This window comes from Sminthopsis crassicaudata, chromosome 1 (assembly GCF_048593235.1).
Source record: "Sminthopsis crassicaudata isolate SCR6 chromosome 1, ASM4859323v1, whole genome shotgun sequence".
NCBI lineage: Eukaryota > Metazoa > Chordata > Mammalia > Dasyuromorphia > Dasyuridae > Sminthopsis > Sminthopsis crassicaudata.
In genome coordinates, this window is record NC_133617.1 from 512,613,830 (window position 1) to 512,637,891 (window position 24,062).

General features: G+C 44.1%; 1 protein-coding gene across 2 annotated transcripts; it reads right to left on the reverse strand.

The window, feature by feature from the left end:
* Window positions 1–23,724, reverse strand: NOL6 (nucleolar protein 6). 2 transcript variants are annotated; one of them, XM_074281635.1, is made up of 26 exons: window positions 23,570–23,724; window positions 19,102–19,311; window positions 17,565–17,681; window positions 16,951–17,130; window positions 15,489–15,657; window positions 15,205–15,339; window positions 14,876–15,039; window positions 14,454–14,574; window positions 13,440–13,498; window positions 13,146–13,247; window positions 12,785–12,900; window positions 12,456–12,633; window positions 12,177–12,299; window positions 11,806–11,954; window positions 10,564–10,639; window positions 10,080–10,220; window positions 9,837–9,954; window positions 9,540–9,694; window positions 9,154–9,317; window positions 8,717–8,869; window positions 8,312–8,409; window positions 6,728–6,852; window positions 6,450–6,539; window positions 4,628–4,822; window positions 1,605–1,706; window positions 1–1,335 (listed from the first exon to the last, which is right to left on the reverse strand). In XM_074281635.1, the coding sequence occupies exons 1-26, from the start codon at window positions 23,621–23,623 to the stop codon at window positions 1,186–1,188; spliced, it is 3,444 nt and encodes a 1,147-aa protein (XP_074137736.1). In that variant the 5' UTR covers window positions 23,624–23,724; the 3' UTR covers window positions 1–1,185. The 2 variants fall into 2 exon arrangements, 1 of the variants encoding a protein (XP_074137736.1); XR_012484668.1 differs by lacking the exon at window positions 1–1,335 and adding an exon at window positions 3,621–3,789 and having other exon boundaries at window positions 1,606–1,706.
* Between the last annotated feature and the right edge of the window lie 338 nt (window positions 23,725–24,062).

Consider the following 24,062-nt stretch of genomic DNA (forward strand, 5'->3'; position numbering starts at 1 on the left):
TCGGCTGTTTTTCCTTTTTTAATCTTTGTTACAAGGCATGGTCCCCGGAGCTAGGGGATGAGGGGGCAGTTGCCAAAATGAAAGCTATCAAGTCTCCCTCCCCCGAAGTTTCAATGGGTTGGCCAAAGGGTGAGGGTCATCTATCTCCCTCTACCCTCCCCACTTTAATCCATCAGCGTGGGCTCCCATCCTGACCACTCGGCATACACTGAGGACTCAGAGAAGTCAGGCCTTTGTCTCAGGGTCATACAGGACCATTAGCAGTTAGCTAGCTCATATGAACATCCCAAGATTCAAAACTCAGAAGGACTGGGAATAAATCCCAGGCCTGGGGAAAGGTCCAGTGCTCTAATGAGCATTGAGGCTGGGGTATTCTGGGAGGCTAGATCAAAAAGAGTAAAGTCTCCAAAGTCCAGGAGGGACAAAAGGCAAGTGGCCAGGATCTATGATAACCAATAGAAGGAAAAACATGCCTCATCACTCAAAATCTAAGCAACAGGACTCTGGCCTGCCTGCCCCAAGCCAAGCTCCTCTAGCGGAAATGACTCAGGGAAAGGGCCTCATTCCCTGAAAGAGAACCCAAAGTGGAAACAAAAATCATGAGGAGAGGTTGAGTGCTGGAGAGGACCTTGGAGCACAGTTAGTCCAACATCATCACTACAGTCAAAGGAGACCAAGGCCCAGGGAGATTATGACACTTGGCAAAAAAGAAACACAGGGAGTGCTAGACCATCTGACTCCAGAAATATGGTATCTCCAAGGGCCTTCTGTCACAGCTTAACTGAGGCTTAGGCCTCATCAAAGCCTATAAAACCCTTTTTGGTATGTCCAAGACCCCTTTGTAGACTGCTTTTAAATGCATAACACAGAATACATAGAATTTTAAATGAAACCAGTAATATTGAAATAATTATGAAAATATTTTTTAAAAAAATAAGAAAAAAAGGAGTTCATTTCAGGTAAGAACTGATGCTCTTGCTCCTTCTGCAGACTATATTCTGGAGTGTCAGGATCTGAGGAGGGCTGCTCCTGGATTTCAGGAGGCCAAACCCAGAGCCAGGGGCCAGGGCTGCCAAGGAACAACTGGAGCTTTTACTGGGGATGAAAGTATGGTGGTCACAATTTCAGAGACAACTTCCTCCATCTTTCCTTCCAGGTACGGCGTAATGCAGCTGGAGTTTGGGATCACACTGTCCACTTCTCACTCTGGGCCTCCACAGTTTGTACCAGACCTTTGCCCAGGATGGCAAAATCTTCCAAAATGGCCTCCACATTGGGCACTGTCACCAGATCCCCCCTCTGTGACACCACCATCCTCCCCTGCACACTGGTAGCCTGGAGGGGACAGGAGGGAAAGGAACAGAACAAATGTAGGCCCAGAATTAAAGAGTAAAAGCAGAAACCGAGCCTCTGTGAAGATCTGGGAGATGGGGATGGGCAGAGTACAGAGTCTCCAATGCAGAAGCCCAGGAAACAACCCATGATGGAAAATGATCCCAGGGCAGAGAGCAGAGTGCTCCTCTTGTCTTTCAAGGGCCACTCCTTCCACCCAGCACAATATGCTTACAGATTCATCCACATCAACACTGACCCCACCACCTCACCTTGAAGGGTTGTGGCTGGAAGCTGTCAGGCCTCCATAAGACACCAATCACTTCCCCGCCATGCTGATCATAAAAAAACAGTGCCAAGTCTCCAAAGGCCTTCTAGGGAAACAGGAAAGAAGACAGCATGTCAGACAGCATCACAAGCAGGGCCCAAGGCCCTCCCCAACACTGCTCGCCAGCCCTCAGGCTGTGACGAGCACTAGGAATGACTTTTCCCTCACTAAACTCTCCCTTTATAATCAGCACATCCCCAAACATTTCAGACTAAGGAAGTACTCTTATAACTTCCTTGTATGAGCATTGCAAAGAAGCTATGATTTCATTAATACAGGACCTCTCTCCCCCAATGCAGTTCAAAATACATTAGAGACACAAGATATTTGAATAAGTAAAAGGTCTGATTCTGGCAGCATGGGGAGCTATTGGTTTAAGAACTAACTCTCTGCACAGATAGAAATCTCTCAAAGACTGAAGAGAGAAATCCTAGCGCTGCCTGAGGCAGAGAAGCTGGATGATTTCCCTAGATCACACAACAGGTAGCAGATAACATCTCTGAAATCTCGACTTCAAGCCCAGCATACCCTCCACCATAATATCTCTAACCCCTCCTCACCCCCTAAAAACTGATCTCTTATCTTTTTATTTCTGGGTGGTACAGTAGATAGAGTACCAGGTCTGGAGTCAAGAAGACCTGAGTTTTAATGTCATTTCAGACTTACTAAAAAGTTTGTGTGACCCTGGGTAAATCACTTAAGCCTGTTTGCCTCAGTTCCTCATCTCTAAAATGAGCTGGAGAAGGAAACAGCAAATCACTCCAGTATATTTACCCAGAAAATCCCAAAAGGGTCATGAAAAATCAAAACAACAATCTTTTATTTCAACCATATTCTAGCTCACTTTTATTCCCCCAACTCCTCCCAGTGAGGCTGACAGACATCCAGATCTAGAACTAGAGAAAACTTATGAAGCACCTCATCTCATGCCTTTATTTTAAAGGTGAGAAAACTGAGGTACAGAGAATTAGCTCAAATGTCACAGGTAGTAAGTAAACATCCAAGGTGGGGTCAGTGTCCTCATTTCAAGAGGAAGCCTAGGTCAAGAGAAGGGCAGTAACAGGAAGTTTGTAGAGCTGGAGATTGAATCCAGCTTTCCTGACTGCCAATATAGGGTTCTTTCTACCACACAAGGACTCCCGTACAGTCCTTTTGCTGAAGGGGATGATAGAGACAAAGTTATAGTCTGAGGATCAGGATAAGGAGACTGATGACTCCCTCGAGTAATTAATAAATCCAATTTTGATTATATTAAATTAAAAAGGTTTTGTACAAACAAAACCAATGCAAACATGATTAGAAGGGAAGCAGAAAACTGAGGAAAAATTTTCATCCAAGAGTTCTAATAAAGGCTTCATTTCTAAAATTTAATATAGAGAGAAATGACTAAAATTTAAAATACAAGCCATTCTCCAATTGATAAATGGTCAAAAAATATGAACAGACAATTTGCAGATTAAGAAATTAAAGCCATTCCTAGTCATATAAAAAATGCTGTAAATCACTTTTGATTAGAGAATTGCAAATTAAGACAACTCTGAGGTACTACTACACACCTCTTAGATTGGTTAAGATGGCAGGAAAAGAGAATAATGTTGGAAGGGATGTGGAAAAAATGGGATACTAATACATTGTTGGTGGAGTTGTGAACTGATTCAACCATAATGGAGAGTAGTATGGAACTATGCCCAAAGGGCTATCACACTGTGCATACCCTTTGATCCAGCAGTGTTTCTACTGGGCCTGTATCCCAAAGAGATCATAAAGGAGGGAAAGGGACACACATGTGCAAAAATGTTTGTCGCAGCCCTTTTTGCAGTAGCAAGAAAATGGAAACTGAGTGGATGTCCATCAGTTGGAGAATGGCTAAATAAGTTATGGTATGTTAGGGTAATGGAATGTTATTGTTCTATAAGAAAGGATCAGCAGGATGATTTCAGAGAGGCCTGGAGAGACTTACATGAACTGATGCTAAGTGAGTAGAACCAGGAGAACATTGTACACGGCAACAAGATTTTGTGATGATCAAGTCTGATGATGGCTTTATTAAACAATGAGGTGATTCAGGCCAATTCCTATAAACTTGTGATGGAGAGAGCCATCTGCACGCAGGGAGAGGACTGTGGGGACTGAATGTGGATCACAACAATTTTTGTTTGTTTCTTTACCTTTTTTGTTGTTTGTTTGCTTTTTTTCCCTCATTTCCCTTTTTGATCTGATTATTCTTGTGCAGCATGATAAAGGTGAAAATATGTACAGAAGAAGTGAACTGTTTAAAATATAATGGATTACTTGCTCTCTAGAGGAGGGGGTGGGAGAAGAGAAGGAGAAAAATTTGGAACACAAAATTTTGCAAGGTATTTTTGCAATGTATTTTGAAAATAAAAGCTATTAAAAAAGTAACAATAAATCCAAATGAACACAATTGTTTGTCCAGGCTGTGTAGGATATAGGGAGAGGGCTAGAATAGAAAACCTCTGAACTTCCTTCCAACTCTGAAGGAGAAGGCAAAGTCATACCCGTTACCCCCACTGCCGAACCTCACTATTCTACAATACCTCACCCTCTCCCACCTGCCACTTTTCTCCTTGGTCTTTAGCCGTTTGCTACCTCAAATTCTTCCTGCAAACTTTTTTGAGCATGCCAGAAGTACCTCTTGGCCCGTCTAAACCCCATGGCATAATAAGTCTGGCTTCCATGGGGGAGTGATTAGGGGAAAAGATAGAGAAAATGGAATAAAAGGATGAGGGGAGAAAAGCAGGAAAGGGGAAAACAAGAGATGAGGGAGAGGCAAGTACTGAGAAGTGAGGAGAAATAAATAAAGAAGGGAATGGCAGGAATGATGAGGCTGTTAAGAAAATGAGAGAAGCCTTGGAATTAGCTGCTCGATTGGGATTCAGAAGGCTGGGTAGAAGAGGAGCAAGGACAGAAGTTGAGGGATGGAGGAGCAAGAGGTGAACAACTTACTCTGAGCTGATCAAGGTAGAGGCTTGGAGGGTCATAGCAGAGGACTGGCAGCCGGGGCGAGGGGTCAGCACTCTGAAGGAGGCCCCTGCTGAAGGAAGCTGCAGGTAGGTCCACAGCCTCTCGGTGCCTGGGGATATGCCGGGGATTCAGGCGGATTAGCACATCATAAACATCCAGGGCTGGCCGGAACACCATCTTAAAGGAAGTTTTGGGCAAGAATAAGTAGAGATGCCTCTGCTTCTCCACCCCATTTCAAGATGGTGCCAACACACACACCATTACATACAGAAAATAAGCAAAGCAAGTATGATCCTCATTTGACCAATGGTGAAACTGAGACCCAAAAAATAAACTGGTTCTCCTAAGGTCTCCTAACAGCTGGCTGATTTAGGAATTATATTATCTTAGAACATAAAGTCAAATGGTTAAGACAGGCTAGTCCAGCCCTTTCACTTTCCTTACTGATGAAGAAAACAAGCCTAGAGAGAACAAAAGATTGGCCTCGTTCACATAGTTAGCAACAAAGCCAGAATTATAACCTAGGTTCATTTGAAAAGCAACATTTTTGTGTAGAGGCAAAAGAACATTGGCCTATCAGTCAGGACACTAGGACTCTGAGGTCACCATTTAAGTTCTCTGGGTCACAGTTTCTTCTACTATAAAATACAAGATTTGGATTAAATAACCAAGCCCTAGGATCCAGCCTCCTCATAGCTCATCTTTATCATCCTTCATCCAGTTCTACAGAATCTCACACCTTTCAGACTGGCCCAAATGACAAAAGGCCACACAATCAGTGTCGGCAGGCTCTGTGGAGAAACACTAGTACCCACTGGGGCAGCTGGGAACTGATCCAAGCATTCTGCAGGGCACTTTGGAAGAAACTACACCCACAAAGTTACCCACAGAGCCAAAGCACTATGAGGCCCATTCCTACCCTAAAGAAATCAAAGACTTGTGATGGAGAGAGCCATCTGCATCCAGAGAGAGGACTGTAGTGACTGAGTGTGGATCACAACATAGCATTATCCTTTTTAAATTGTTGTTTGCTTGCATTTTTCTTTCTTTCTCATTTTTTTTCTTTTTGATCTGATTTTTCTTGTGAAGCAAGATAATTGTGGAAATATGTATAGAAGAACTGCACATAGTTGAATTTTTTTTTTTTTAAATATATATCAAATTACTTGCCATTTTAAGGAGATGGTGGGGGAAGGGTGGGAAAAAAATTTGGAACACAAGGTTTTACAGAGGTGAATGTTGAAAATTATCTATGCATAAAGACAGCGGAAAAGCATATATATATATATATATATACACACACACACACACACACACACAAATATATTAACAGTACTTCTGTTAATGGTAGTTAAAAGTTAGAAACTAGAAATGCATTCTCCTGCTGAGGACAACTAAATAAACTGTGTGGATGCCATGAAATGTATCGTGCTCTAAGAAATGGAAAATTTCAGAGGAAAACTGTGCAGAGAACATAACAGAACTAGAACAATTTGGACAGTGATAACGTTATAGAGAAAAACCTTGAAAAACTTTGGAATTCTGATCAATATAATGATAAAATACGAGTCCAAAAGAATGAAGGTGAAAGATGTCTTAAGATGCAGAGACAGACATATTTTTTTGCATGTGTTTAATGTGGGAATTTGTATTGCTGCACTAAATATATGTAGCAAAAGATGTGGGTTTTTTAAACTCAATTTGAGAGAAGATAGGGGGTGGTATGAGAGGGACAGATTTTTATTATTATTATTATTTTTTTACAATGCCTTAAACAAAAAGAAACCTCACACCAATATCTCACCCTGATATCTCCAGACTTAGAAGGATTCATCAACTGGTTCTCTAGGACTGATAGAGCTTTAGTTGCTAGATTCACAAGGTGATGCAGGATCTGTAGGAAAGATATGTCAGACACAATGATACCCCAGCCCCACTCCCTATCACCAAACAGCCCAAGAACTAACAGATATCCACCTCCTCTAATTCCCCTTCCTCAGAGAAGCAGTTTGATGTTGGAGAATAGTGAACTGGCCAAAAGTACAGGTCTACATGGTGATCATAGGATTGAGGGCTATTTACCTGAGCTGAGGGTTTGTCCTTGGTCCACAAGGAGTGGTTTCGGTCTTGGGGTGTGACAATGACCATGACAGGAAGGCGGATTCGAGATTCTAGGAAATGGCTATGAATCTCTGCTTGATCCTCAGCTGGAGATAGAGGACCTGGGTATCAGAATCTCTACTACCCAATCCAGATGTCTGGTTACCCCCACCATTATTGTATGTATGTATACACAAGACAAATCTAAACTTAGAAACCAAATAAAACAAGCAGTACCATCCACAATGTGAAAGAGAAGAGTATACTTGAAATTGTGAATCTCTGATTTACACCTTATTTTTAAGTACTTAAAAAATTTAAAACATAACTTTCAGAGCTGTCTGGATGACCTGATTCTTCTTGATCTTATTTTATTTTCATTAAAAAAAAAAAAAAAAAAAAAAAAAATATATATATATATATATATATAAATATATATATATATCCTTAGCACAATCCTAACTGTGCAGGGGGCACTCTCTCTCATACTCATACACACACACACACAAAGAATTAGATTGGAAGCTCAGCAGAATCAAGGACCCAGGAGTCCTGCCTCCTCTGAATCCAATATATCACTAGTCTTAGTCACTCAGGTTGATTTTTTTTCTGCCTCTGGCCTAAACAATACAAAGAAAGGGCCCTAAGGATCCCTTGGAGCTAACCAATCTCCTATTCCCCACCCATTCCAGGTGATATCTGCCAGTACAGGTAGAGGCAACCTTATTCGCCCACATGTGCACACACACCTGGGGAATTAGGAAACTGACACTAAGCCTGCCTCCCCCCATCCCTCTCCTTCTGAGACCTAACAATGGGGATTAGGAACCCCTCCCCAGTCCAGGGTATTTTGGTTACTGAACAGAATACTTCTCACCTCCCAAGTCTGGGCATGATGCCCAGTCAAGGTCATCTCACCCCTATCTTCCCATAACAGGGGGGCTACAGTTCCCAAGCACCCATTTAAATTCAACTTCCATCCTGGTTACCCCATCTTGTCCCAAGGCCTTCAATGACCACCTTCCCTTCCAACACTACAGGGAAAAATACAAACTCCTTCAATTAAAATTCAAGGACCCCTACAATCTAGCCCCAACCTGACTATTTATACTTTCTTCTCAAAAATCCTTTCTTCCTTTGGAAATTGTTCTCCATTTCTTCAAGAACAAACTTAAACTTTACCTCCCCATGAAGCAAATCTTCACTATTCCAGCCCAGTGAGGACTTCCTTTCTTTAATAAGTCCAGAATTAAAGAAGCTGAGTCACCCAGTCCCTTTTTAGATTACAGTTTTATTATCATTGTTTTTATTTCAATATTTCATGCATCTTTTCACTCCTACTTGGACCATCATCTTCTTAAGGGCAGGAAAGAAGAGAAAGTAGAACAAATAGGATAAGCAAAAGCTTACTGATACTTTGACTGGAGAAAACTCCTTCCCAACTGCTTCCTAGGATCACCAGTGAAAAGTGCTTCCCCTTTCACTGCAATTCCTTGGGTTACAGCCTCAGCCCTTCTCCTCAGGAGCTTCTGACAAATGAGACTAGAACAGTTCCCCTTTACTGACCTGTGAGTTCGCCATTCAGGTTGACAATAAGGGGATTATTTTTCCAGTCAAATGTGGACAGCAGGGACAGGAACCGGAGAAAGCCAACCTGGGGGGAACTGAGGAAAAAGGAATTCTGGGAAAGAGCAGAGAACTGTGGACAAGATTTTCTCTAGCTCTAGCTAGTTCTTATTCCCCCCCCCCCCCCCCCCCCCCCCCGTTCCCAACATATAACCACACAAATCAAAGGCAAAGGGTCCTGATTCCTCAGGGAAGAATCTCTGAATCTAGTCCTCCCTTAACTTTTCTTCCACATTTGTAGAGAATACACTGATGTCACAAGAGCATAGATTTGGGTTAAGGCAGGTAAGATTTTCCTAGTCCAAAAGAGACAAAAGAGGTTGGGATGAAATGAAGGTGGCTCACCTGGGTGGAGTAAAAGGAGCAGGTTGCAAGAAGAGGGAGGCAGCCATCAAGTCTAGGCTCTCCTCTGTCAATCCATCACTGAGGAGCTGGGCCCGGACCCAACGTTTTGCCAGACGGGCCACACCAGAGAAAGCTGAATGCTGTTGCTGGAGCCTATGAAGATGAAGTGGGAGAAAAGCAGAGAAAGTAGGACTAAGTACCTGATATCTGTATTTAGCCTAAAAAAGAGAAATAGGAATAGGATCCAGCTACCCAACCCAGGGGGAGGAGAGTGTGAATGAAAGTCATTGATCCAGGGATTCTGCCAAAGACAGAGAGAAGGGTAAAAAAAAAGCATTGGGGAAAGAGTTTGGAACTCTAGAGTAGGGAAGATGGGATTAGATAGTGAGAGAAAGGAGATGACCCAAACCCCAACCATAGCCCTTCAATTCCCTTACCCATGTAAGGCACTAGTGAGCTGGGGCAGCTGCCGCGTGTCCCGATCAAGAAGGATTGAGGCAGGTGTATCCCTCAGTGTGATCATTCCCTCTGGGGTACAGGACTCCTTTAGGATTTGGGGTTCCCGGTGGTATGCCACTCGGACTCGAAAAACATAACCGTCCTAAGAAATTGGGGAAATGGAGTGGATATTTGTCCCCCTCTGGCATAGGACCAAATTTTAAAGCTGGGCCAAACTGTCTTGTTAGGTCTCTGGTCTACAGATGAAAAGTCAATGACTCATCCTAAGTTCACACAACCAAGAGCAGCACCAGGACTCGAAGCCCCACTTCCAGTCCAGTGAACTTTCTCCCAACATTCACAGCTGCTCTGGCCACATCAATACCTTGTAAACATCAGTGTGGGAAGCCTTGGCTGAACACTGGAGTCCATGCTCTTGACTCAACACCTCTGCCAGGCGCAACTGGAAGGCAGCTCTAACTCGCTGGATAGCATCTGCATCCTGGGGCCATTGCCCACTACCCTCTAGATGACACACCACTTCAGAGAGGAGGAAAAGAAAGGGGTTGTTAGTTCTCTGCTCAGATCCCCAGAGTCTTCATTTCACCCATTTCACCTTCTCCCCTCCCCAGCCTAAATCATCTGCATTTACTCTGCATCTCTATACCCCCAGTTCCCTCACCATTTATGGGATCCACAAAGGCGGGGCAGGGCTTGCTGGACCGAGGAAGCAGTGCGTCCCGTTTTTCCAGGTGGTCATGGAATGTGTAATCAAACCAAACAGGAACAGGGGAGAACACCTAGGTTTGGAATGTATTTATTTAAGGGAATTTTTGTGGTAGGGCTGGCAGCCAGCAGGGACTGGGGGAAGGAAGAAGAGGGGAACTGACAGGAGGAGGGGGAGTCCAGATCTCAGAATACTCACGTCGGTATATCGCAAGGCAGGGTGAGCTCCCTGAACAGAGGTGACAGTCAGAGGCAACCCTTTGAGCCCCCACAACTGGCGGCTCAGGTGGTCATAGGAGCGTACAACCATGGCCAGCGCCTCCTCACCTGTGCTGTGATTCTGCCAAGGAAACACAGGAAACGAGGTCAAATCAGGCTTCTTACTTTTGGAACTGAACTGAGTGAAGAGGCTCAGAGCAGAAGCACCCTATCTTCTCCTCTCTGATGGGGGGCTCCCTGAAAGCCCAGGGATGAGTGCAGGCAGGCCTGGAGGCGTCCTTATCCCTCTCCCTCTCCACTTGCCCCTTTCCAGCAGTTCTCTAATTCTTCCAGCAGGTTCAGGGGCCCCAGCTAAAGTTTTGGTGAAGTCACTGCACCACCTACAGGGCACATTAGGGACTACACTTCTCCCAGGTCTCTTCCCCCCGAACCATTCCTTCTACCCCAGATCCCAGGGGCCTCACCTCTTTGGGGACTCTGATAAGAGGGTCCAGGGAGCCCCCCACATAATGTACATAGGACTCAGGTACACCTACATGGCTGGGAAGGAAAAAAAGAAAACTGCTAAAAGTGCTAGACAACTACTTTAAAAAAGCAAATTGAATCTTAGGCTACATTACATTGTAGTTTTTTGTCCAGACCAGTCATTTTGTTAAGAAACAGACCTCCCTGTGAGGTGCCTCCCCCCTCAAAGTAGTTCACCAGTGGTCTGTATCCAGGAATCTTCAAGAAGAGCCATGGCTCGCAAATGCCCCAAGTTCACCCAGTCAGGATGTCAGAGGCCAAGCTTGAAGCCAGCTTCCCCTTTTGTCAGATCTCTAACCACTACTCTATGCTCCATTTCTTATTACACACAGTGCCCTCAATGTCTTTGTGAAGTTGTTAGAGTTGAAATTATTTATCATTTAAACTACATTATGGTTTGGGGGACACCTTGCATTGCCACAGTGGGTTCACAGTTATGTGGATGGTGCTTGACAAGATGCCAACAATAAACCCTCAGAGATGGGCCTGTAGATAAACCTCCTGCAGCTGTTCTAATATGTCCATTGAGAGGAGAGGAAGAGATGCCTCAAAGTCCAAAAACACCAAGATTAAAGAATTCTAGGAGGAGAGAAGACTTAGGGGAGGCGCAGCACCTACAAGATACTTAAACAGTCAGGGAACTGAAACAAGGCACACAAGACCCGTAACGCCATCTTGAGGGAGGAGTGGAGTTGGTGACTGCTAAGGGCCCTGAAACTCTGAGACCTTGGGGTCCTGTGATGTATCCGGAGCCTTGCAATTAAGCCAAGTTCCTTGAATACAGTGAGCTAGGAAGGGCAAGTTAGATGTCTGTATATGACAGAAGGAAGAAAATGACAAATGAACCCTACCAACTCTTAAATTCTATTGGTCAGGGAAGACTAGGGTCAGGAGATGGACTGAAAAGGAAAAAAAGGACAGCTTTCCTCACTCTCAAGTCAGACCAAGTAAAGGCACCTGTATCATGGGACTCTCCCCAACCTCCTGGTAGCTGGGAGATTGGTGGGGGACAAGAGTACTAGTTAGAAGTGGATGGCATTCTGGGCTTAAGGAAAGAGCCGTGGAGAGGGTGAGGAGACCTGGTCTCTGGTTAGCTGTATGATCTTAAACCAGTCACTTAGGTTGGATTAGCTGATCTAAGACCCCTTTTCAAGCAACAGAAGTCTATGAAGGACACTCACAGTTTCAGGAGGTGAGTGATCACCTGGTGGGGCAGGAGGCGTTTCTCGGCCATAGATTCAGCCTTCCAAAGAACAGCCTCCCGGATTGATCCATCCTGGAAACGCCTCAGCTCAGATCGTGGGCCCCAGAACTGGCGGAAATCAGCAGCCTGGGATAAGGAAGGGGGCAGAAGCAAGAAAAGAGAGATCAGGGTGACCACCACCAACCAGTACATTATTCTCTTTGAAATAGTCTAAAAAAATCAGTTTCCTTGACTATCTAAAGTAGATGGGTTCCCTAATGAGACTAGCCTTCTCGGGGTAAGATCTATATCTCCCTGTGCCCACTCAGCCTTGTCCCTCAGATTTACTCAGGGCTCTGGGCTCCTCACCTCTGGATGATCAGCTTCAGGTCCCATCTCTAGGACACTGACTAGTCCCTCAGGCCGGAGTAACAATCCCAACGTCAAGCCTCCCCAATCCTTGTGCTTTGGAGGGTTCTGGTTGATCTCCCACTGTAGTGAGGGATGGGAGGAAAAAGGAGAAATACATGATCTGGAACTGTAGGAGTCAGACCTGGTATGCTGCTTTTCCAACACTTTACCCAACATCATCCAACTGTCTTCTTCAAAGGTTCCTGGGAAGCCTCCCTAGCCCATTACAATGCTTACCTCAGGCACAGGGGCCCGAGAATGGGTCAACAGGCTCAAACGGGAGCCCAGGCCCCGTTCCAGAAGGGTAGTCAAGGTGGGAAGTATGGCAGCCACATAGTCTCCTCCATGGTCCAGCAGTTCTGACCACATCTTTAGCCTCCGGCAGGCAGCATACAAACAGTTTAGGGGGTGTATACTGAGGAGAGAAGGATTAGGAAAGAGAAGAGAAAGAACATAGAAAAATATGACCCCAAGGTGAACATTAAGTATCCCTGCTAGTCCCCTCTAGGAAGCCCACCTGAACTCCCCCTTCCTTTCCCACCTCCCCCCCCCACACGCCATCTCACTGGAGAACATGGTCAAAGGTCCGGATCACTGGTTTGGGTGTCATAAGCAGCATCTGGAACCCATCTACAGTCTTATCATCCAGCATAGCCATAGATAGCTGGGCTTCATGTTGCACCTGAGGAAAAAAGATAGATGGGGGAAGCTTAGAATTATAAACAGAAGCACAAGCTTCCCCAAGGAGCAGCCCATGGGCTAGAGCCCAGCTCTTTTGACATCTAAGTATTTATGTAAATCTGCCCCTGGAAGGACACGCAGGGACATAGAACTCAGCCCTGGCAATCCTGGGGAAGCTTTGATATTCTATCCTGCTACTTGTTTCCACTAGTGTCCTCAACAAAGGTTGCAAAGAGATCCAGATACCTGCTGATAGGTGGGAACTGTGACATCAGCACATAGATTAAGGTAGCCTGATGGATCCACGAAGACCACAGAGAAGGCCTGATGGAAGTCAGCCACAGCTGGCTAATGTGAAGGAAAGCAAAGAGGTTAAGGACAAAAGGAGGGTGATTGAGCCAGAGGCCATCAGCTTCACCATCCTCTCCTCCAGACCTTCCCACCATGAAGGAAGCTCCCATGACCCTTCGTACCCCAGCTGTTTCCTCTTATCCCCATCCTCCACATAATCCCTCCCCTCCCAACAGACTTCCCACTAACCAGGGATGGATCCAAACTACGACACAAGCTGATGCCATTGACTGTCAGATCCGTGGCAGCTGGAGTTGGGAGTGATGGAAGAAGATGGGTAACAGGTCAGCCCTGGAGCAGTGAGGTGGGAGGGCATCCACTCCATCCCTCCTAACCCGGCGCTCCTAGTCCCCCACCTCCTCTCACACCTCCTCCGCTCCCCTGCTGAATCACCATCTAGTCCAAACCTTCTCCCAAGAATCCCTAAAATGGCACAGCACACAGGTGGCCATCTAATCTTGCTTGCAGAGACGAGCCAAGGGAAACCCATTACTTCCAGAAACAGACTGAACTATTTTTACATAAGTCTAATTGTTAGTAAATTTTTCCTCACACAAAGCCTAGATTTGCCTTTTGCACTATCTACTGGTTCTCCTAGCTTTGCTCTCTGGAAACAAACAGAACTTGTTCTAATTTTCCTTCTATACAATGGATTTTTTAGTTTTCAAAGATAGTATTTATATCTTCCTTCTTTTCCCAGCTCACCATCTACTGCTTCTTCAATCAACTCTCACATGGCAATGACTCAAGGCCCTTTACTACTCTAGCTGTCTTCCCTGGGAAGCTATCCATGCCATGGTATCTAGAACTACACAAAATTTGCCAAGTATGACTTCACCAGGGCAGAACAGAGAAACTCTCACCTCCTCATTCCTGGAAGTTCTCTCTGCCTTCCAAATGCAGCCTAAGATTGAATTTAACTTTTGCTGGATGCCATATCACACTGCTGACTCATACTGAGCTTGTCACCTATCAAAAATTCCCAGATTTTCTTTTAGACAGATTGGTATCTGGTCATGTCTTTTCCCATCTTGGAACTTGTGAAGTCAATTCCTCTCTAGGTTTCATTCTACTTGTTTATAAAACAGGACTGATGACTAATAATCCAACGTAACACTACACAGACAGGATAGGTGGGGGAAATCTTCCCCATACCCTAAGATCCAGCTTCTTCGTCCACCCTCTTCCAAATTTCTACCTCACCTAGAAATTGCAATGCATTCCTCAGCACTTGATAGCCACTCATAGACTTGCTGATTTTTCGAGAAGACACTAAGAAGGCCACCAACATGGAAACAATGAAGCCACTGAAGCCTCCTACACCCTAGGGAAAAATTGAGAAGGAAAGATTAGACTTGAAAGAAAGCCTCTTCAACTCAGCCCAAGAGACTGATGATCCAGCCAGGAGGAGACAGAAATAGCCCTCTCATGGTACCACCATCTCGGTACTACTCGGGACAATCCAGATTCAACATTGTCTCTTCCAGGACCAAAACTGGGCCCTGTGTATGCACATAAGGCTATGATACCAGGGGATCCTGCCATTTTTCCCAGAGAAAGAGATGGAGAGTAATGTGTCAAATGGACTCCAGGGCAAAATGGGGCACCCCTATTCCCAGGCAAACCTTGTCCAGATCCCGCTGTCGCAGCCAGACTTTAAGCAAAATAATGCCATCCCGAAGGCCAGGGGAGGAAGCAAGCATGGCTGACAGCAGGTGAAGGTGAGATTCCATAACTTCATCACAGAGGAGTAAAGTATTATAGTGAGGGGTAGGAGTATCCAGGACACCTGGGGGAGGGGGATGAATTAGTGGGAGATTAGTAAATCACTCCTTCATTTCCCTATATCTTCTTCCTCCTTTCCCCCCAAAACTCTGCCCAATCCCAACTCCAGTCAACATCCTTTACCTCCAATCTCCCTCTCTTCCCAAGTCTCCCCAGCTTTCACTCTTACCCTCCTCTGGAATCGTCTTGTCCCAGAACCAGGTGGTACGGACATTGTTCTTGGAGGGCAGCAGGCGGCACAGACGGAAGAACCCAGGGGGTGGACAGGGATGCAGGCGCACAGTGACCAGCCGCTCATCCTTTCCTGAGGAGAGTGCGAGACATTGAGATCCTGGGTCTCCTCTTGGCCTAGAGCTTCCCTAGGGGGTTGGGGCCAACAATAGGAGAGGACAGAGGACAGGAGGTCCTGTGTGCTCTGCAGGGAGGGTCCCACCCTTCTGCTTGTGCACACACCTGCGGGACGGAGAAGCAGCAGGGGCTTCAGGTGACAACCATTCGTGTAGGAGAAACGGACACTGCCAAAGAGCGGGTCCCGGGACAAGTGGTGGCCCAGATGAGCTATGTAGAGGGCACGCTTTCTTAGGTAGCGCTGATTTAGCCCATCCTTATCCTGTAGGATCTCCTGTGGACAGGGAAGGAGAAGGCAAAACAATACCAGGTGGCAGGGCCATAGTAGTGTGTGGTGGGGAAGGGACCAGTGAGGGATCAGGAACCTTAAGTCCTAGGTCTCGTCATTCATTGGTTGGCACGACCACTTGGGTTTGCTAACCAGGCTAAGGAGAGAATTTCATGCCCCCCAACCCCATAAGATCAGGGAGGACTTGTGATGTGCCCAAGATGACAAGATGAGTTTGTGGTAGAATCTAGACTGGAACTGCAGTCTCCTAATTCTAAGCCTGCTCTCATTCATCAGACTGAAGTGAATAACTTTTAATGGTGATTTCAATGTTTTGAATATAGGTTTTAAGGGGGAGGCAAGATCTGTTAATGATAATGATCACCTTTCCCAGTTCTCTTTAATCTTAGTGTTTTCCCTCAGAGATTGCCTTTACTTTATCTGGTATCAATCTTTTTTTTTTTTTTTTTTTTTTTTTTAAATTAGGTATCATTCTTAATAAGTAAATAGTAATGATGATAACAGCTAGCATTTACAGTACTGCAGGTGTTCTGACAAGTGTTTTACAAATATTACCTCACTGGATCCTCACAACCACCTTGTGAGACAGATGTTGCCATTAAAGTTGGTGACTTGTGATGGTCCCACAGCTAAGAAGCACCTGTAACCTGAGAAGGGCCAGGACTCCTGAATGCCCTTGAATGACTATCTATAGCTGTTTATCTGTTGCTTCCTCCATTAAACTGTAATCACTTTGAGGGCAGGGATTTTTTTTTTTTTTTTAATTTCCTTTGACTCTGTCTTAAGAGCTCAGCACACAACAGGCACTTAATATATGCTTGGTGTCTTAACCTCACATTTATAGAGTAAATACCACTGTTCTCTAATCTTTTTCACACATATTGGCTGCCTCAAAATGACCCTCAACAAACTGTGTAGTAGACAAAGGTAGACTAGTATATCTATTCTAGAGATGAGAAAACAAAGGGCTAGAATGAAATGACTGGCTCATCCATGAAGCAGCAGGCAAAAGCTGAGCCTAGAACAGAATACAGATCTCGATGCCCAGCCTGAACTCCCTTCCACGATATGGGTGTGGCTAAAACATGACCCTTTCTTCCTCCACTTCTCCCCCCAACTGCTTCTCCAATGGCTGGCCCAAGTTCATGTCTGCCATTCTGCAGGGAATACCTGGCCTGAATAGCTAAAGAGGGAATCAGAAGCATCCAAGAGTCTTGTCTGTAATCCTGGTGTTTCCCAAAGCCTTCCCCATCATTCCTTTTCTAGAATAAGCCTTACCTTTGGCATAGTCAACACTACATCAATATTGACATCTGGTCGGACACAAGTTCCCAGCAGGTAGCTACCCACCACAGTAACCTGAGTGGGAGGCAAGAACTGGAAGCGACCTTTCACAGCATAAGGCTTCTGGATGAAGGGTACTCTGACATCTTTGGGCAGCCACGATTGATCTGTCATCTGAGAAGGGAGAAAGGTTGAGTGAGCCCACAAAGAAACAAACAAAAAATAAAATAATAATTATTTGAAAGGCAGAAAACCGATCCCAATTAAAGAAGGGAGCATAGGCCAAGATAGATTATACTTAGCCCTCAGGTATGGAAAGCCTGTATGCTACCATTTAATTTCCTCTAGTCCCTGGTTCAAGAATGCAAATATCTCTATTCCCTCAACCTTCTGAGCTGAGTTTCTAGGAAGGGCAAGGACACCTGGTCACCGTGCTCCCTGTCCTCCAGACAGTAGTGACTATAGTGTTAGGACTATGGAGATATTCTAGTCACAATTCCATCCCTAAAGGCCTCTCTTCTTGTGCCCGTACTTGGAGTCCTCCAACTCCCACATCCAATCCTAGATAATCTCATCAAACTACTGTTTTCATACTGGCCCAAACTCACCTCAGTAACCTTGGTCGAAGGGACAGTAAGAAGTCGTTGCTTAATTTTATGCAAGAAGGCATCAATCCGTTGTTGCTTCTTCTCCTTCAGCCTCACCTCTTTCAACAGCTCCTCCATCTAGAAGGATTGGAATATCTAGGAAGGTCTTCAAAGCTCCCCTCATACATCAAAACCAGAGCTTAAGTGATCACAATCAGGCCATTAGAAATGAGAACAGTATTGTCCATCCCATGTTCAACTAGCCTCAGATCCTGATCTTGAAGGGAAAGTGAATGGCCAATTTTTACCTCCTCCATTCTGGTCCCATCTCCTCTTATGTTTGTCCCAACATAGAGCTCCCCCTACTTCAGAATTTCATTCACCCATTGGGGAGAACAAACATCCCTCAGGTCTAGGAGTGAGGAGGGAATTTTTCTGCAACCCTGTCTTTTTGAACAGGAAAGCACATATATACCACAGAATTACTATGGTGAGGTACCCGTAGGAATGAGGAATATTCCCAATGTCAACTCTGGTCTCTCTTTATAAAGTATATGATTGAGAGGGTGGTAATATGTGTCTCTACTAGTTTAATGGCAAGAACACTGGCCTAGGAGAAAGGTTGGGGGTTGATTTCTCATTCCTGCCATTAATTGGTAGGTTTCTTCACCTCTTGTAATCCTAGATTCTTCTTCTGTCAAGGAAGGAGGTAATGGTTCCTAAGATCTTTGTCAGCTCTAACATTCTATAATGAAAATCAGGGGAGTGTTTATATATCATTGACTATATGAAAGGCCCTGTACTAAGTGCTTTACAAGTATTGCTTCATTTGATACTCACTTTATACAATAAGAAAGCTGAGACAAACAGAGGCTAACTGATTTGTCAAGGATCACACAAGAAGGGCTGAAGGTGGATTAGAACTCAAGGCTTCCTGCCCCCAGGCCCAGTGTTCTATCTATTGCTAGCTACCTGGCTGCCAAAAGTACTTATAAATTTTTACAATTTTCAAAGAACTTTTGAAGATCTCAATAGGATATACTTCCACAAAGGTGGAAATTGTTCCCCCTTCCTCTTTTCTTTTTTTCCCCCCAGAGGGGAGGATTGCTATACTGTATTCCAAGCACCTAACAAACACAATGTCTGCAAATGCTAATCTACTGACTTTTTTTTTCAATTCTAAGACTTCATTTTTGTTTCATTTGATCACAATATCCCTGTGAAGTGGACATAGCAATTTCATTTTACAGGAGAGAAAACCAAATGATGTGCTCAAAGTCACACTATTAGTGGTTGAGCCAGAACTAGAACCCAAGGCTCATGACTCCCAACTGAGTGTTCTTTCTCTCAAACCATTCTACTTTCTAGCTTGCAAGTGGGAAAATGAAGCATTACCTCTGAGGAATCAGCACTAAGAGATCATACTTGATTTTAGAGAGGGCTAGACAATCTTTTCCTCTCAAAACCTGCAGAACCCAATGACTTTTTCTATCACTCCCTTCCATTTCTACCACGGGGTTCCTCTCCCATTCTTCCTTCCCCTCCCCAGGGTCCTAACCTGCATCCGGAGGAGGTTGGAATGGAAGAGGTTTTCCGTCTCTTTCATCTGGCTTAATTCTTCATTTGTGGGTTCCTTGTACAGCTGGGCTTGGCTCAACTCCACAGATGGCAAGAGTCCCCCATCCTGAGAACCTGTACGACGCTTCTTAGAGGAAGGAGTATCCTTGTTTTCCTGTGACTCCATGTCTTCCACAACAGGTTCTATTACCTGTGACCAGAGAGATGGAAGTGATCTCATACTTGCTCCCTACTTTTAGATCTTTTGAAGCTCTGCTGATTTACTGTATCATATTGGACTGGACAAATTAATTTAACATGGTATGATTTGCTCTTCCTCCATCTCCAAGATTCCTACCCAAAACTACCTATCCTAGTATCTGAAAGTTCAGAAATAGCATTTCCTTCTTTCAGCTCTCTGGGCTTCTCTTTTAAACTGCAGATTCCTATGGGAAAGACACTTATTCAGATCTTAAAACTGTAAAGCAGATGAGCTTATTAACTTTCTTCCTGGATAGGAAAGAACAGGCTACAGAAGAGCTTTTTACTTCTGAAGGAAAGTATGTACTAGAGGCAAGTTTCATAAAAGTTGTCCTGCTATGCACATAGTGTTTACACAGATTACAAATCATGCTGGAAGAGAAAAATCAGAGCAAAAGATAAAAACCATGGGGGGGAAAAAAACCCACACAGAAAAAAAGCAGTATAGCATGTGCTGATTTACATTGTCTCTTAGTTCTTTCTCTGGTTGTACATGCATTTTCTGTTCAAAGTCTATTGGGATTCCTTTAGATCACTAACCCATTAAGAAAAGAACCAAGTCTTTCAAGACTCACATTTTTGCTGTTATTGTGTACAATGTATTCCTGATTCTGCTTGTTTCACTCAACATCAGTTCATATAAATCTTTCCAGGCTTTTCTAAAATCAGCTTGTTCATCATTTTTTACAGAATAATATTCCATTATTTTCATATACCACAACTTGCTCAGCCATTTCTCCAAATGATGGTCATCCACACTTTTTCCAATTCTTTGCTACCACAAAAAGACCTGCTATAAACATTTTTGCACATCACATTTTCCCTTTTACCCGTTCAAAGTTCCATCTCCTTTAAGAACCCACTGACTGAATGTGGATCATAACCTTTTGTTGTTGTTTTTTTTTTTTTAAATCCTTTTTTTCTCCTTTTTGAGCTGATCTTTCTTGTGCAGCATGATAAATGTGGAAATATGTTTAGAAGAACTGCAAAGGTTTAATCTATATTGGATTACTTGCTGTCTAGAGGGGGATGGCAGGAAGGGAAGGAGAAAAATTTGGAACACAACGTTTTGCAAAAATGAATGTTGAAAACTATCCTTGCATGTATTTTGAAAATAAAAAAAGAAATATTGCCATCACACCAAAAGTGATCTGGCTTATTTCCTATAACCAATCAATATTTACCAGTTCCCATTATAAGTCCAATTATACACTTAAAAAGTCAGGAAGATAAAGAAAGAAGGACAACTCATAGTCTAGGTATGGAATGCAAAATGTACCTTGAATGATAATAATACCAGATAAGACATGGCAAAAAGTAGTACAGACCAGGGTTTCTTAAGCTTTTCATACTTGCAACCTCCCCCCCGCCTTTTTAAATTATAGCTTTTTATTTACAAAATATATACATAGGTAATTTTACAACATTGACAATTGCCAAACCATTTGTTTCAACTTTTCCCCTCCCCCCTCCCCCAGATGGCAGGTTGACCAATACATGTTAAATATGTTAGAGTATAAATTAAATACAATATATGTATACATGTCCATACAGAATTGGACTTTGAAACAGTGTACATTTAGCCTGTGAAGTAAATAAAAAATGCAGGTGGGCAAAAATAGAGGGATTGGGAATTCTATGTAGTAGTTCATAGTGATCTATCTCCCAGAGTTCTTTCACGGGGTGTAGGTTGTTCAGTTCATTACTGCTTTATTGAAATTGATTTGGTTCATCTCATAGTTGGAGAGGGCCACGCCCATCAGAACTGATCCTCATGCAGTATTGTTGTTGAAGTGTATAATGATCTTCTGGCTCTGCTCATTTCACTCAGCATCAGTTGATGTAAGTCTCTCCAAGCCTCTCTGTATTCCTCCTGCTGGTCATTTCTTACAGAACAATAATATTCCATAACATTCATATACCACAATTTATTCGGCCATTCTCCAATTGATGGGCAACCACTCAGTTTCCAGTTTTTGGCCACCACAAAGAAGGCTGCCACAAACATTCTCTTGCAACCTCTTTTTGTTTGAAAATATTTTTATGTGACTCCAGGTATATAAAATAGTATGCAAATCAAACTCTTACAGATAATAGTTCTTAATTTGGACTCACCCATGTTCAGCTATGTAATAACATGGGATTTTGAACAACAATTCATAAGTAGGGCATAAATAGCAAGGACCCAGTTCACAATAGATACTGGGAGTTAGGAGATCCAGGTTCTTGTTGCTGAATCTGCTGATAATTAGCTGTCTTTTGTGTGATTCCTTTGGCAAGTCATTTCATATTTCTAAGTGTTTCCTTATCTGTAAAATGAAAGCACTGGACAAGCTAAAAGTTTTTACAATTAGAATAGACCTCAGAGGCTATATATGAGGCCTCTTCTCTTCAACATATCAGATGAATGGTCACTTTACCTCTGCTCTAATAATGAAGAATTCACCACTTCCCGCCTATCAATTGGGGAATGGCTGAATAAGTCATGGTATATGAATATAATGGAATATCATTGTTTTATAAGAAATGATCAGCAGGCTGACTTTAAAAAAAATCTAGAAAGACTTCCACGAAATGTGCTGAGCGAGAACATTGTATACAGGTGACAACAAGATTATATGATGATCAACTGTGATGGACTTAACTTTTCTCAGCAATGCAGTGATTCAAGGCAATTCCAACAGACTTGAGATGAAAAATGCCATCCACATCCAGAAGGAGAACTTTGGAGACTGAATGTGGATTAAAGCATTCGATTTTCACCTTTTGTTTTTTCTTTCTTATGTTTTTTTTTTCCTTTTGTTCTGATTTTTTCTTGCACTACATGACAAACATAGAAATATGTTTAACAGGATTGTACGTGTATAACCTATATCAGATTGCCTGTTGTCTGGGGAGGGAAGAGAAAAAATTTGGAACATAGAATCTTACAAGAATGAATGCTGAAAACTATCTTTATATGAATTTGGAAAAATAAAATACTATTGAAAAAAAAATTAAGTGATATCCACCAGCAAGACCACCACCTCCCACTTTATAATGTGCATCTCTTAATATAACCCAAGATCAGATTTTCAGACAATGCATGCCACTATGGACTTCTGTTGTCTTAAATCTACTTTCCCTATATTATTCCCATAAAGTTGATTTCTGACCCCCAATAAGACTTTAGTCTAGTTGATTTCCTAGTATCCTAATTGATTTCATTTTCTAACTTATTTTACACGGCCCAACGTTCTAGCTTAGGCAGATTTTTTCCGACACCACCAGGTGAAACTATCCCTCCTAGCTTCAAATCAATAAGAGCAAAAAGCAGCCACTTAATGTTTACTTAGTTGATTTTGAGAAATATGCCATTTACGACTTCATTCAAGGCAGTGATAAAATAACACAGAGCTAAGAAAAACCCCCGGGTTTCTCCACTGCAGACCTCCCGATAGAAAGAAGTGAGCCTACTAATCACTCTACTTCAGTCAGGTCTCCCAAACAGCTCAGAACTCATCCACTGGCTACCCTTCTAGTCCGGGCTGCTTCATTTCCCCTCGTGACCCTCTTCTGCGCCAGAAGTTTTTCTGGCTACCTAAAAGCAGGCGTACAAATCGAACGTTTGCTGACTATACAGCGTGACTTCAGGACTCGCACACTTAATCGTGCTGGCCACAGAGCGCGTCTCATCTAGAACACACGCACACAGTTCTGTTAAGTAGCTCAGGCGTTCTCCTTTTAGCGCGAGGTTTCAGGGTATCGGTTTCCACATGATGATATGGACGTCATCTGCCCACTTCCGAGGACTACAATTCACTGCTCCCAACAACTAAATGCGCTAAATCTTTGAAAACTCCACACGCTTAAAAGAAAAACGCAATCAGGAAAAGCCCAAGTGGCCAGAGACCCGCGCCTCCCCGCGCCGCTCAGTCAGGCACCTCCCCCACCCGCTCCCCGCCTCGCCGATGACGCAGAGAGGAATTGTTTTCAGTGACTGCGGGAGAGTCACCTCCGCACCACAGCACGGCCTGCAGCTCCCCCGGGACTCTCGGGCAAAAAGCTCGGAGCTCAGCGAACACTAGCCGACAGGCACGCGGAGGTCTCGAGGGCCGGGGGGCAAAACCCCAGTTGTCTCCCTGAAACTCAACCCTCCGCAGAAGTAACGGACAACGGCTCCTCTCAAACCCACGACTTCTTCTGAGCAGGAGACCTGCCTTCCTCACCTCAGAGTCCCTGGGAACCCGACGTCGGGGTGCTCCTCGGGATGCCGGCCCCATAACTCCAGTCGCAAAGCCCCACACCTCCGCCGCTCCCCACGTGGGCGGAAGTTCCGGACGAGCGCCTTCCCATCACCTAGCGAGCACCCGGGTCCCGACCCCGACCAGGACCCATCCTCATTGGTTGATCGTTAAAGCATTCCTTCGCCATTGGGCCTGACGTTCACTATGTATATTTCCCCCTCCCCGCCCACAAAAAGTCAAAGAGCTTAGGGCGGGACTTCGCATTACAGCGCTTTGCGACAGTGAGCCGGAAGTTCGTCAAACGACGCACTTAGAGGGTGAGAGTAAGCATCGCCGTAGTTCGCCTTGTCTCTAGGAACTACCCGTCCTGACCTTCTCTAACAGAATTTATCAGCTGGGCCTGCATCTTCCCAGCGCTAGATAGCCAGCCTTTTGATTACGGCCCGTGGAAGGATCCTCGTCCGGCCCCTGACAC

Bases quoted from the DNA above. Each gene is read 5' to 3' on its own strand.
- NOL6 (XM_074281635.1), bottom strand. From the start codon at position 23,623: ATGGGGCCGGCATCCCGAGGAGCACCCCGACGTCGGGTTCCCAGGGAC. The intron at 17,131-17,564 runs GTGAGTTTGGGC...CTCCCTTCTCAG, and splicing joins CTTCGACCAAGGTTACTGAG to ATGACAGATCAATCGTGGCT. The intron at 13,248-13,439 runs GTTAGTGGGAAG...CCTTCACATTAG, and splicing joins GTAGTTTGGATCCATCCCTG to CCAGCTGTGGCTGACTTCCA.